This window comes from Rhincodon typus, chromosome 28, assembly GCF_021869965.1.
Source record: "Rhincodon typus isolate 14 chromosome 28, sRhiTyp1.1, whole genome shotgun sequence".
NCBI classification, from domain to species: domain Eukaryota; kingdom Metazoa; phylum Chordata; class Chondrichthyes; order Orectolobiformes; family Rhincodontidae; genus Rhincodon; species Rhincodon typus.
This window is the reverse complement of record NC_063359.1, coordinates 4037361-4052883: the sequence shown is the minus strand read 5'-3', so window position 1 is coordinate 4052883 and position 15523 is coordinate 4037361. Positions and strand designations below refer to the sequence as shown.

The 15523-nt window shown below is 42.0% G+C and overlaps 1 protein-coding gene across 4 annotated transcripts in view; it reads left to right on the top strand.

Annotated features, from left to right (window-relative positions):
• The window catches only part of prpf4 (PRP4 pre-mRNA processing factor 4 homolog (yeast)), a 45225-nt gene extending 38503 nt beyond the window's left edge, over nucleotides 1–6722 (top strand). For 3 of the 4 annotated variants that reach the window (XM_048613443.1, XM_048613444.1, XM_048613446.1), the window contains 3 exons: nucleotides 2868–2975; nucleotides 5107–5225; nucleotides 5822–6722. In XM_048613443.1, the coding sequence (XP_048469400.1) occupies nucleotides 2868–2975; nucleotides 5107–5225; nucleotides 5822–6015 (421 nt within the window). In that variant the 3' untranslated portion in view covers nucleotides 6016–6722. The other variant, XM_048613445.1, reaches the window with a different exon arrangement.
• The last annotated feature ends 8801 nt before the right edge of the window (nucleotides 6723–15523 follow it).

The following is a 15523-nucleotide window of genomic DNA, read 5'->3' as shown; positions in this document are numbered from 1 at the left end:
TCTCTCTCTCTCTCTCACGTCTCTCTCTCTCTCTCACGTCTCTCTCTCGCATCTCATTGTGTCTCTCTCTTTGAGTCTTCGAACCTCCCTCTTTTGCAGGTAGTTCTTTTGGATATCACACAAATCAGTAACATGGTATATGAATTTCATTGCTGTTATAATGGTGTGCAGGCCATGCATTCAAAAACTGACCCATCTTATTGCACAGCGTATCCATTCCGCTGTTTGTGACATACAAGATGCTGACCATGCTCAACCAGCCAGCACATGCAGCCCTCATGACTCAATGTCCAATATTAGATTTGTTTCTGCAATTGGACAATGTTTACTGGTTAATCCTGAACTGGTGAAGAACTACACTGACAACCAAATTGTCAGTCAGGCTGACAGTGCAGATATTTGGCCCATCGAGCCCGCACTGACCCTCCGAAGAGCATCCCGCCAAGACTCAAAACAAAATGATATCTGATCCAGCTTCTTTAAACATCAGAATTATTGATTTATTTAAAAATGCGAGATTTAATAGACCAAGATGCAAAGCTGATTAACTTACAATTTGAAATATGAAAGTATAAATATTCTCCCTTCTAAATTATCCAACTCAAAGATGTGTTGCTGGCTTGCCAGCATTTATTGCCTGCCCCAAGTTGCTATTGAGAAAGTGGTGGTGAACTTCTTCCTTGAACCATTACAGTCCACATGCTGTAGGTTGCCTCATAATGCCCTTAGAGTAAGAATTCCAGGATTTTGACTCAGCAAAGATGAAGGAACAGCAATATCTTTCCCAGTCAAGGTGTTGAGCGGCTTGGAGGGGAACTTGAAGGTGGTGGTGTTCCCATGATTTGTTACCCTCGTCCTTCGAGTTGGGAGTGGCTTTGGAATGTGCTGTCAAAGGATTTTGTAGATTATACACACTGCTGCGACGGAGCGTCGGTGGTGGAGGGAGTGGGTGCTTGTGGATGTGGTGCCAATCAAGTGGGCTGCTTTGCCCTGGATGGTGTCAAGCTTCTTGAATGTTGTTGGAGCTGCCCCCACCCAGGCAAGTGGAGAGTATTCCATCGCACTCCTGACTTGTGCCTTGCAGATGATGGACAGGCTTTGGCGAGTCAGGAGGTGAGTTACTTGCCACAGTATTCCTAGCCTCTAACTTGTTCTTGTAGCCACTGTCTATGTGGCAAGTCCAGTTGATAGTCAGTGGTAACCCCTGGGATGTTGATAGTAGTGACACATTCAGTTTTAAGGTGTGGTGTTATGTTATCTCTTATTGGAGTTATCATTGTCTGACATTTTTGTGGCGTGAATGAACTTGCCACTTGTCAGCCAAAGCTTGAATATTGTCCAGATCTTGTTGCATTTGAACATGGACTGCTTCGGTATCCGAGGAGTTGTGAATGGTGCTGAACATTGTGCGGTCATCAGCGAACATCCCCACTTCTGACCTTATGATTGAGGGAAGATCATTGATGAAGCAGCTGATGCTTATGGCAGGCCATGAAGTCATAGATTGTGCTGGAGCACAATTCTGCTCGAGCTGATAGCCCACATTTCCTCATGGATGCCCAGTCTTGAATTGCTAAATCTGTTGCAAATCTGCCCTATTTCACATCATGATAGCGCCATACAACACGATGGAGAATATCCTCAATGTGAAGGTGGAACTTTGTCTCCACAAAGAGTACTGTAATAGTTACTCCTACTGATGCTGTCTTGAGCAGCTGCATCTGCGGCAGGCAGATTGGTGAGGAGGAGGTCAAGTGTGTTTTTATGTTTTGTCGGTTCTTTTTCCACCTGCCGCAGACCTAGTCTAGCAGCAATGTCCTTTAGTACCTGAATAGCTCAGTCACTGGTGCTGCCGCCAAGCCACTTGCATTGAATTCCCATGGCAGTTCCCTCCCAACTCCAACTTCCAGTAAACGGTTTTGGGAAAGAAAAAGTGTGCACAATGTCCTTTCACTGGACTTTTGAAAATTAAAACTGGTCCAGATATTTCCGCAGTACTTCAAATGAACAGAATTCAATAACCTTTAGGCTGGAGTTCCCAGAAACTACTAATTATGAAATCTCTTATTCTTATCAGAGACTCCCTGCTATAGAAAGGTTGTTACTAAACTGGAAAGGGTGCAAAAAATGATTTGCAAGAATATTATCACAACTGGAGGGTTTAAGTTATTGTGAGAGGCTGGATAGGCTGGGACTTTGTTCCTGGAGTGTAGGAGGCTGAGGAATGACTTTATAAAGATTTATAAAATCATGAGGGGCATAGATAGGGTGAATAGCTAATGTCTTTTCCCCAGGGTCGGGAAGTCCAAAACTAAAGGACATAGGCTTAAAGTAAGAGGGGAAAGATTTAAAAGGGATCTTTCTCACACAGAGGGTGATGTGTATATGGAACGGGCTGCCAGAGGAAGTGATAGAGATGAATATAATAGCAACATTTAAAAATCATTTGGACAGATAATGGATAAGAATGGTTTAGAGGGATATGGGCCTAATGCAGGCAAATCGGACTAGTTCACTTTGGGAAGCTGGTTGGCATGGACGAGTTGAGTTGAAGGTCTGTTTCCGTGCTGTATGACTCAAATCCCATTTTCAGCCTCCGTAGCTATATTTGATACCAGTAGGAGAATTCCACCAATATCAACAAAATCAGGGTCTTGTCTCCAGAGCTATGAGAGATGTGTAAGGGGTTATTGGTCATGTCCTGTCTGAACAGAATAATAAAGTTCAAAATCAGCCTCAGAAGGAGCGCTGGTGGAGTAGTCAACAATTTGAAGAGATGATGGGATTTATTTGGTTTTGTTTGAATTGGCTTCATCTCAGCACTTGTCATTTCTGTGACTAATACTTTGTGCTTCTGCCTCTGACAGAGGCCTAGATGCCTTTGGGCGGCTATGGGATTTACGGACAGGTCGATGCATCATGTTCTTGGAGGGACACCTGAAGGAGATCTACGGGATCAGCTTCTCTCCTAATGGGTAAGACAAGTGTTAGCGAACTTCAGAAATCCCTTTGACAAGGTATCGCTTGGGAGATTACTGGAGTGTAATGTTGGTATGAAACTAGAAGGAGGGTAGCAAACTGACTTAAAAGTTGATAAGAATGAAAAAAATCAAAGAATTGAGGGCAGTTTTTCCAGAATGATTGACATTCCTTTAGATTCAGATCCAGAGCCATTTTTACTTGTCTGTGTATTTTTGATTTATAGCTAAGCCTAGATGTGTTGGTATCTTCAGCGCATGCCAAGTTAGGGGCAACAAGTTAATTCCTTCAAAGGCTAGAGGAATTTTGATTAGATGGGGAGAAGGGCTACAAAGTGTCAGAAGAAATTTGTGTCAAAGTGGGAACTTATGTTTCAGATAAAACAAACAATATTCTGACTATAAATAAACTCGATTTTCAAGAAAAGAGGAGGCATTTGGGGAACAGACCCACAGTACATTAAATACAGCATTGTAAAGCTGTAAAAGCAAAACAAAAGAAATTCTAGAGATTTTCTCACAAGAAGAATGTAATCAGGAAGAGAATAGATCGTGACAATCCAATTATAAGATCTTCATAATTCCTCAGTTAGACCATTGTGTTAGTGTTGGATGCCAAACTACAAGAAAATATTGAGGTGCAATAGGTTGGGAACATTACAAATACAGTAAATCCTCTGTATCCATGACATTGCAAATTCGTCTATCCGTGCAAAAACATAAGTAAAAACAAAATCAATATCTGCGGGCAAAAATCATGTATCCATGATTTTTAATCTTTTTTTAACAAGCTCCACACTCGCTAATTTCATCATTTGCAGGGGTTCTCAGGAACAGAACCCTCCTGGATACAAAGGAATGCTGTACCAAGATATACTTAGAAAGAGTGCACATCCTCTCCTTAGGTCAACTCAGATTGTTGAGTGATTTAACAAAAGTGTTATGATATTGTCATGTTACAAAAAGGTGAGTCATGGTTGGATAGATGCAGATCTTTTCCAGTGGTTATCTAGAATGAAGGGTCACAAATAATATCAAACATGAAAGGTTTAGAGAAGAAATATTTTTAACACAAAGCCCCAAGGCTATTGAATGCACCTCCAGAGTTGGCAATTTAGGCAGAAGCTGTTAATATTAGAAGAGGTAAATGTCAAAAGAGACTGGGTTGAATAGCTTGTCCAATGTTTTATTTCTGCAGTTCTGCAGATTTTTATGCATATGTTCCTCAACAGCACCCTAGGCAGAAGCATGGCCTGTAGTCAGTATGCAGGATAGAGCTAATTCACAGAAAATGAAGGAAGACGGACTGGTAAAAGATGATATCTTTCATCATAATGGATGTCGATGTGTGATTTCCACAGAAAAGCAGTTTAGACTTTGCTGTATAAATCATACTTCCTGCTTTTTCTCCGTGTAATGTAGATGAGGAGTGTTATTCTTCCAATGCATTTTGTGTACACCCTGCTGTTTATTCAGCCAAACAGATTGGTGGAGTTAATGCCTCACATCATAATGTGTACCGAGCCTTCCAGTCATCCCACAATCGAAGTGGACATTGTCCATTTTCTCAGTAATGGGTACAGACTCCGATTAGCAATCCCCCCTCCTTCCAAAAAACGTTTGCGGACTCCCATCAGCTTTCCTGTAATGGCTGGAGACACAGTCCTCCTGTGTGTGTGCAGGTGTCGATACTTTGCCAATATCAGGAATGTAAGTAGTTGTTTGCCCTTTCCCACTATTATGGTGTGACACAACTTGTGGTCTTCATTGATATTTTACCTATTCCTCCCATATTCTCCTCTGCAACCTGCAGGTCATTTTGCACAAAGCCAGTGAGAGTCATGTGATATACTGACCCTTTGCTTTTGTCACTATAACACAGGGTCGGCCACTTTGTTGGGCTTAAGGTCACGTCTCTGCCTGTGTTGAACAACAAGCCAGTTGTCGATTTCTCATTGTCAAGTCTTAAAGTGACCCCTCAGTTCCAAAGAAGTGTCATTGGACTCGAAACATGAACTCCCTTTCTCTCTGCACAGATGGTGCCAGACCTGTTGAGCTTCTCCTATACATTTTGTTCTTATTTCTGATCTCCATTTTTCTTTTATCACAAACTGACTGTTTTTTTAAGATACCACACAGCAACAGGAAGTGGAGATAATACCTGCAAAGTTTGGGACCTTCGCCAGCGGAAATGCATCTATACCATCCCAGCACACCACAACCTCCTGTCTGCGGTCAGGTTTCAGCGTAAGTACCTTACAGAGCAACCCAACAGGAACACAGTTGTTCTCCTTAGAGCAGAGCTGCTTAAAAAGTTGTAATAGAGATCCTCAGGCTTATGAGGGGTTTTGATAGAGCAAATTAGGTAAAGCTGTTGCTCTAGCACAAAGGTCAGATGTCAGAGATCACAGGTTTTGGGAATTGGCCAAAGAACAAGCGTAAAATAAGAATTGTTTCTTGATGTTGAGTAGTTGTGATCTAGAATGTGCTCTCTGAAAAGGGGTGGGAGCAGTTTCAGTAGTAGTTTTTAGAAAGAACTTTACTAAATATTGAGAAAGAAAAGCTTACAGGCCTGTGAGACGATAGAGTGAGGGAGCTGGGTTGTACATTTGTGTTTCCTATGTGGAGTGTCCAACCTCACCCCCTGTAAAATTATTGCAGTGATTGAGGGAATGAGGTGTTTGTGCTAGTGGTTTGCTGCCATATGTAAGAAGGTGATATCGTGACCAGTTCCTTCCTTCATGCACCATTTCTTATCCACATCCATCTCTGAAATGTCTTCCTTTTATTACTTTCCAAATCACCCACTGTCTAACAGACAGCTAATTTATGTCTCCCCGCAGCCACGGATGGACATTACCTGCTGACTGGTGCCTATGACAACACTGCAAAGATTTGGACACACCCTGGGTGGTCACCTCTCAAAACCATGGCTGGGCATGAGGGCAAGGTGATGGGTTTGGACATCTCTCCAAACGGGCAGCTGATCGCCACGTGTTCATATGACAGGACCTTCAAACTCTGGACATCTGAGTAGATAGAATGGAGCAGAGCAGTGACTACAGGCCACCCCCTATTCTGTAGGAGGAGAGAAATTCCTTCCAGTAACTAATATATGACCAAAAAACTGACAACTGGCCACCAAGGTTCAACATCTCCCAGAAATGACACATCCAGTCATCAAGCACTCATTGCCATGGTCACCTGGCGACTGCTTTGGTCATGTATTTTTAGTGTCTTGGTGATTGACAGGACTGTTGAGAGTTGGACCTTCCCAATTCCTGTGAAACTTGAGCTGTTCGTTACCAGTTTAAATTGACCTGGCCCTGCTCCACAGGATCAGCATACCCTGGTGTGGAGCAGACACTAAAGAAGACCTTCTGTACTTGCAAGAACAAACCCCTGAGAAGATTGTTTTCTTCCTGTTCCTCACTGCCTTCTCATTTGTATCAACACTTTCAAAGAAACAACACAAGCAGGAGCACTGAATCAATCCTGGTCCGCCTACAGTCAAAGTCAAAGATTAGCTGAGCCCAGCAGCTTTGGGCAAACCTTCAGTCGGCTTTGTGTGGGTGCTGGAATCCAGTGAAGTCTGCAGAGCTGTGGATGAAATGTGTCAGTGTAGTGCTGAGCTCACAGCAGTGTCAGTGATGACTGGAATTTGTGTGTATGCAGTATTGTGTAAGCCACACAGGTGATGGTGTTCTCTAGCAATGCTTTTGTAATAAATATTTTGATAAATAAGCGTTGCTGTAATTTCTGTATCAGACTGAGTAATTTCCATTCGATAAGTACACAACAGCACTTTACATATAAACCATCCAAACCTTTTGATTTGATTCAACTCATTTCTGGGCATGTTGTTCTATATCTTTCCAATCCCACTAATTCTAACCGTTCAAACCCTAAATTAGATTCCAACCTGTAATGCACTCCATGATGTTTGTCATTCCGTAGGTAAGATTATATGCTGTTAATGTGATTCATTGTATTCTGTCTTCGGGCTCAACCTCTGCCCTTCAAATCAGATGTCATCATCCTTCTGAAAAAAAAACTCCTGATCTCAGCATCCTTGCTAACTTCCACCCCATTTCCAACCTCCTTTTCTGCTTTAAAGTCCTTAAACATTTTACTGTCAAGCAAATCCATTCTTTCACAAACTCCATGTTTATGTTCCTCCAATTGGTTTTCAAGGCCCTATTAATTCAGTTGGTTAAATGATGAAAGGTTGGTGCAGGATAATGCCAACAGCACAGGCTCAATCTCCTTACCTGTCCCTTTCCCTTCTCCATCCCATATCCTGACAAAAGTAGGGATGCCACATGAAGAGAAAGTAAACCAGGATTCTGCCCTTGCTACAGTACTGTAAAGGCTTTTCTCAGAATCACAAAAACAATTGTGGTGACAGTAGTGATGCTAAACTAGCCGCCACCTTCTCAAATTCATAAAGCTTCAGCACAGTGAGTCACCCATCCTTCTCCACTGTGATCCAGCTGGGTGTTACAGCGTACACCCAGTCCCATTCTTATCTAGCTGACCATAGCTAGCAAACTACTGGTAATGGATTCTGTTCCTGCTTTTGGGCCATTTTCTCTACTGCTCCCCAAGAATGTAGCCTTGGCTGCCACCTATTTCTCATCCGCATGCTGACCCTAGATAATGTTATTTGAAAACATTGTGTTTGTGTAGACTAAGGGCATCCAATTCTACCTCACTACTACCTCTGTTGACCCCTTGGCTGGTCACTGCTGGATGATCACAAATTTTCTCTATTGAAATATTGGGCAGATCATCACCATTGTTTCAGTCCCTGAGAAAACTCTGTTCCCTGGCAGTGACTGCATCCCTCTGTTGCAATCCTGTTTGACTGTGAGAACAGTTTCTGATGCTTCACACCATTCCTGAGACTGCCTCTTGCCACCTCTGTAAAATTGTTCAACCCTGTCCCTAATGCAGCTCATCTGCCAAAGCCCTCATCTGTATCTTTCTCACCTCTTTTAACAAAGCACCTCCATGTTCTATCCTCTGTAAATTCGAGGCCTTTTGAATCTCTGCTACTGATGTCCTAACTCCCATCAAACCCTGTTTACCTGTAACCCCTGAGCTCCCTGACTAGCATTAGCTCCTTGTTGAACAAGGCCAAATTCTCAATTTCTGTGTCTTGCCCCTTATTGTAAATAAAAACTATATCATACCCTTAATTAAATTCTTGCTTGCAGCTTACTCCTGGGTATTTTTAACAAATATGAAGCAGTTATGACTACAGTTTCTTTAAATTGGACAAACAATAAGCATTTTGAAGGAGATAACTATGAGAGCATAGCTTACTTTGCTAAATACATTAAGTCTGTTGTGGTTTTACTGATTATTGGCTTAAGGGGTGAAATATAAATTCTTCAAGTACTATTCATGCTTATTTGTTAATCCTCTTACACTATATTATTCTACGACCAAGTCTTGAGCCACAATTGGAAGATGGTTTGCAGTTCAGGTTGCCTCATTATAAGAAAGGCTGTGATTGCATTCTGTGGACTGCAGTGCTTCAAGAAGGCAGCTGAGCACCACCTTCTCGAGGGCAACTAGATTCAGGCAATAAATGCTGCCCCAGCCAGCAATGTCCATGTCCCATAATAACTTTTTTAAAAGGATGCAGAGGAGATTTACTAGGGTCTGACCTGGCTGAAAGGTCTGAACTATGAGGGTTGGGTTTGTTTTTCTTTAAGCAGTAGGTTGAGAGGGGACCTGATAAAGGTGTATAAGATTGAGGAGCCTAGAGTAGATTAAAAAGTTCTTTTTAAATGATTGGTAGAGCGGTCAATAACCTGGAGGCATAGGTTTAAGGTAAGAGGTAGAAGGATAAGAGTGAAGGTGAGAAACGTTATGGCTGAGGGTGGTGGGAATATGGAGCTCATTGCCTGAAAGGTTGGTTGATTATTGAAATTCTCAACATTTAAGCAGCGTTCAGATACTCATTTGCATTACCATAAGCTCCAGGGCTCTGGGCTAAGAGCTGAAAAGTGAGCTAGTGTAGTCAGATAATTGTTGATGGGCTGAACGGCCACGTCTTGTGCTGTAAACATCTATGAATCTAAATCGAATTGAGTAACCTGGACCATGGATACATTTCAATCCTGATTTTACAATGATACTTTGACTTTCCTATGTACTTTGGTTTTTTTTATCAATATCATTTGAAGTGAAAAAATAGAGGAAGATAGTTGATTGGAGCTTAGCAGATCCTGCGCTGTACAAACAAAATCAATGCCACTGATGGGACATGTAATAAAACACACTGAGAGACGAGGAACTATGGTTTTGTAAACAGGAAGCAAATGTAATTTTTAAAACAGTATATAATCTTACACTACCCTGTCATTTCCTTTGATTTCAGTCTCTGGATAGCATTATTGTATGAAAGTAAATTATCGAAACTCCTTGATTAAGTCGTACTCCATAACTAAGCTTTATAGAGTTGTTAAATTCCCAGTTCAGTCCCTCACACCTGACACTTGTTGGAAATGTGTTGGGTGCTCGTGAGGAAGGAATCAAGTTCCCTACAGTACAATAAGCCACCTGCACTACCTGTCAGACTCTGATCCATGACACATTCTTGGCCAAGCTTCTAGGGTGTGTCTGTTATTAAAGAGTTCTATACTTAGCAGGGCCCAATATTTTTGGAGCAAGTCAAGATGATGATATTCTCTCTACTACTAGTGCACTATGACTATAATATCTAATATTAGAAGAGCTCTTTGACAACACTGTCTAAATCTGTGATCTCTTATCACTTAAATGGACAAGCACTGTAGGTGTATGAGCACACCAGCACCTATGAGGTAATCTCCAAGTCATACACCATCCTAACTTGGAATTTTACAACTGTTTCTTCTTCATTGCTGAGTCATAATCCAAGACCTCGCAACCTGACAGAACTGTGGCTTAAACTTCACCACACCCGCGGGCAACTAGGGCAAGCGAAGCATGGTAACGATACTTATATTCCAAGAGTGATTTAGAACACAACGCTTGAGTGGCTGACCTTAAACATTCAGTGATTGTCAGCTGAACTCTGTAGCTCAGGAGGAGGTTCCTTTGGTCCACTTGGCTGTGCTGTCCCTGGAAGTGCTACTAATTTAGTGGTGCAATCCAGTCTCTTTCAATAACCCTGAAAATTAATTCTCTTGAAGTACATGTCCTTTCGGAAGTTCCTATGGAATCTTTCAGCACGCCTACAGAAAGTGTGTTCCAGATCGTAACAGTTGTTCTCGCTTTTGGCAATTAAAAAAAAATTTAGGACCCTGATCAACTTCTCAGAGTTTTTTCTTCCTGTTCTACTAAATCCCTCAGCTTGGAATGCTTCCATTAGATTTCCGCTTAAACATTTGCTCCGATAACAATTCGATTTTCCCTAATCTCCACAAAACTGCCCTCTCTCTTCCCTTTAGCAAGACTGAGATGCTTTGTAAAGTGTGCTGCCTGGAATTGTGCACAGTGCTCCAACTGAGGCCTAACCAGTAAAAGTTTAGCCTGACTTCCTTGTTTTTTTTTGTATTCAACATCCTTATTTACAAATCTGAGAATCAATAAGCTTTCTTCACTTCCTTACCAACATGCCCTGCAGCCTTTGAATGTTTGAAAGCTTAGAGTCATACAGTACAGAAACAGACCCTTTGGTTCAGCTCGCCCATGCTGACCAAGTTTCTCAAACTAAGTTAGTCCGGCTTGCCTGCATTTGGCTCTTATACATTTCCCACTCGTACCTATCCAAATGTCTTTTAAATGTTGTAACTGTATCTGAATCTACCACTTCCTCTAGCAGTTCATTGCACATGTGAACCACCCTCTGTGTGAAAAATTTGCCCCTCAGGTCCCTTTTAAATCTTTTTCCGATCACATTAAAAATATGCCTCCTGGTTTTGAACTCCCCACTCTAGGGAAAATAACTTTGCTATTCTCTTTATCTATGCCCCTCATGGTTTTAGAACCTCCTACGTTCCAGTCGAAAAAGTCCCAACCTGTCCTTCTAACTCAAAGCCTCCAATCCTGACAACATCCTGGTAAATCTTTTCTGAACCCTCTCCAATTTAATAATATCGTTCCTGCAGCAGGGCAATCAGAACTGTCCCACAGTGGTCCAAAAGTGGCCTCACCAATGTCCTCAACGTGACGTCCCAACTTGCATACTCAGTGGTCTGAGCAATGAAGGCAAGCATGCTAAACACTTTTTAACCACCCTGTCCAGCTATGATGCAACTTTCAACATATGTACCCAGGGTGCCTCAGCTCATGCTGTTGTCCCCTTTGATTTTTTTTCCCCCAGGACACTTGGGGATCGATTTCAAACCTCCCATTTTTCAGAACCACCTCCGTGTGCTGGTCTTGCAGTGTGAAGAGTTGGTCCCAGAAGAAAACGGCACTCCAGTGGATCATCACTTTTCAATTCCAATGATTCTGCATATTTCATTCATTTGTTCATCTATCCACTAACACCACAACAAGTTCTTTTTCATTAACTTTTTATTAATGTTTCATTGAATTGTACAGAGATTTGAAATAAGGGGATAATATTAAAGGCCTTATACCAGTACATGTGTTCACTGTGAAATATTTAGGAAAGAGAGAGGCTCTGATCAGACAGTATTGTAAAGGCAGGAATTGTCTGCTTGGTTGCAATTCCTAATTTTTGTCGACAGACCTCTGGAAATGTTCCCTGTGTGCATTCTGTCCATCTCTGGGTATATTTTGTGTACCTGGGCAGGTTCTGTGTCCTTCACAAAGTCCTGCACCCACTCTCAACTCATTGGCTTTCTCCTCACCCCTCCTATGTGCCACTGTTTGTACCCTGCAAGTATCAGCTGAGTGACAGCAGGCCTCTCCCCATCCGTCTCATTTCAGTTTACAATAGCAGCAACTTACTTGGCTGTATCTCGGTCAGAGTAGCCATTACCCATTCTGCATCGGCAAACTGGTGTTCAATCTTACAAATCATACTCAGAAGTCAGCCCAACATTCTCCCCAACAGTCATGGGGCATGCATTTGTGGAATGTAACTTGCTGTGAGTTATTGATGGGGTTGGTATAATGGTCCAGAACCATTATCAGACTTTTACTGGACAGGACTGTACCTTATGTTACTAAAACAAATAATAGGGCCTGGCTGCAATAACCTGGGGTTAGTTCCCTTGCTGTGAGTTAAATCCCTCACCACTGGCTGATTCAGATAGCAATTGAAGCCTTCCGTAGGAGGCAGCCAAGAGGACCCATGGTACAGGCTTGTTTAAGAGTTGTAGTGCAGTGGTAGTGTCCCTACCTCTGAACCAGGAGGTCCATGTTCAAGTCCCACACTGTTCCAAATGTGTGTCATAATGTTTGAGCATGGTTGGTTTGAGCATCTACAGGCTAGTTTGAATGTCACTGCCTGTGCAGAGTGTGCATGTTTGGGAAGTGTTTTCAGGTTAATACCCAAACACTGAAGGCCATGATCCTACTTCCTGACATCAGTTCCTTCTGGCAAAGAAACATCGGAGCAGGAGTAGGCCATTCAGCTCTGCCACCCCGTTTTCACATTTATTAGGTGATAGCTTGTTGCCATCCCAACCCCATTCACCTGTCATTACAGCATATCCTTTAAATATTTTGACTATAAAAATCTACCATTATCACATGTGGAAATTTTAATTGTCCCACCATTGGGGAAAGGATTTCCATTACCTTTTGTGTGCAAAAGTGTTTCCTGCCTTCACTTCAGGAGGATATAATTCTAATATTTAGATTATGGCCTCTTACCCTGGTTTCCAGATGAAGTTAATTACTTCACTTTATCTCCCCTCCCATGGCATTTTCAACACCATAACTAGATGACTCCCCCCTCCAACACACTGAATTCATCTGTACGCATCCTGTCCCTTAATTTAGCCCTTTAAACTAGGTATCATTTTGGTGAATTTGTGCTATTCCCCACCCAAGGGAAAATATCTTTCCTAAAATGCATTTCCCAAAGCAGGATGTAACACTGATCTGACCAAGGCACTATTTTCAATCTTCATTGGATGTATGTTCACTGACATCACTCTGTTGGTCATACCTATTTGTCCTTGAACTGAATGGCTTGCCAGGACAGTTCAGAATCTACCACATCCAAGTCAAATGCAGGCCAGATCAGCTAAGTAAGGACAGCAGACTTCCTATTCCTGAGTGAATCACATAGGCTTTTACAAGTAATGATAATTGTCATGGTCTCCATTACTGAGCTGAGCTTTCAATTCCCAATTTTCACTAATTAATTCTATTGGCTGTATGTGAGGGAAATTAAACCCATGTTCCCAGAGTATTAGCCTGGGCCTTTGGATTATTTGCCCAGTGACATTACCATCATGACAATATTCCCCCATATGTAAGTACAATTGAAGGATTGTGTGCTGCATTTTCAAGTCCAGCCTCCTTGATTTCACGGCCAATTTTATCTTGGTCTTCTTGATTGGTTTTGTACCCTTGCTACCAGCTTTCAATGCCTTATGGACCTGGACTCATAAATCAATCTACTTGTCCACGGTTCCTAGACTCTCATCAATGAGATGATATTCCAATTTGTCTTTCTACAATTCGAATTCAATGAACCCTCCATCTCTTCTCCACATTAAAGTCCATCTTTCACTTTTACCCAGTCAATTAGTCTATGTTATTTTGCAACTTGCTGTTTCCACCTCTATAACATACAACGACATATATGCATACAAATTGACATTAGACAATTGCTTCATCAGAACTTAGGATCCCAAAATAATTCTGAAATTATAATTTGTTTTGGCTGTAAACCTATAAAAGTTGGACTAAACCCCAAGCCCTCATGTGGTACAAGCCTGGCATAGAAGACCCTCAATCCAGAGACTCCCTAATTTCTTCCATTAAAGCTTCCTGATTCTGATTCATCCTGCATTTGAAACACAAACTTTCCTGTAGTAGTCCTGGTATGAGCTTGTTTTTGGATTTTTCTATTTTTATATATATATATATATATATAATATGTATAATATATATATATCAATTGCAATTTCACTCCAAAAGAGACAGGCTATCAATAATGGAAGGGCTTTTGTCATCTAATGCTAGCAAATTCCCAGACGTACACCCCTCAATGACCACCACCAAAACTGATTTTCTGGTCATTATGACATTGTTGTTTGCAGGATCTTGCTGTGTACAAACTGGTCTGCCAATTTTCCTGCAGTGACTGCACTTCAAAAGTACTTTGTTGGCTGTAAAATAATTCAGAATGTCATCATGCCATTGAAGGAGCTTTATGAAAACAAATCAGTCTTTTTTTTAACAACGATGTGGAAGTTGGACTTGACACTCTTTGCAAATTAAGGACAATCCTGGACTCTAATGATAACGAAATGAATTCAATACAAAGCTTGTGTTCCTGATTTCTCAGACATCACATTTTGACTTTGTCATAAAGACCGATGATGGTACTTCCCTAGCAACCAGCAGCTGATGTGGTCTCTCCCAAGCAATATCTCTCTGGCAACGAAACGCTGGTGGCAATATCTCCATGACAAACAAAGGTGATTGTTGTAGCTCCTCAACAGTGTAAGGCTGAAGGGATGACACCTATTTTTCAATATATTTCTCTGCATACGGGCCAAGGTTCAGGGAGCTCAATGATAAAAAGTCTCTCTCTCAACAGAGATTATTTATCTGCTTAGTGCTGGTCTTTCTCTTCATTCATTGCAAGTAGCAGAATAGTCTTCAGTCTCTTAATTTACAATTGATTCATCAAAACCATTTTGTTATGGAATCTGCCCAGTCACCTTGCAATGTGAGAGTGGACATGCAAAATATTCATCCTGCTTCATGACTAAGAATAACTTCATGCCAACATTCACAAGGTATGGAAGCTTTGACCACTTGACCGAGTTACACTATCATGCCCTCACTCGGATGGGGGTCAGTGAGCGTACTACACCCTCACTTGGATGGCGGTTAGTGAGCGTACTAGACCCTCACTTGGATGGGGATTACTGAGCGTACTAGACCCTCACTCAGATGGGGGTTAGTGAGGGTACTAGACCCTCACTCAGATGGAGGTTAGTGAGCGTACTAGACCCTCACTTGGATGGGGATTACTGAGCGTACTAGACCCTCACTCGGATGGGGGTTAGAGTACTAGACCCTCACTCGGATGGGGGTTAATGTAATAGACCCTCACTCGGATGAGGGTTAGTGTACTAAACCCTCACTAAGGTGGGGTTTAGTGTACTAGAACCTCACTCGGATACGGGTTAGTGTACTAGAACCTCACTCGGATGGGGGTTTGTGTACTAGACCCTCACTTGGATGGGGGTTAGAGCGCTAGAACCTCACTTGGATGGGGGTTAGTGTAAAAGACCCTCACTCGGATGGGGGTTAGTGTACTAGACCCTCACTTGGATGGGGTTTAATGTACTAGAAACTCACTCAGATGCGGGTTAGTGTACTAGAACCTCACTCGGATGGGGGTTAGTGTACTAGACCCTCACTCGGATGGGGTTTAGTGTACTAGA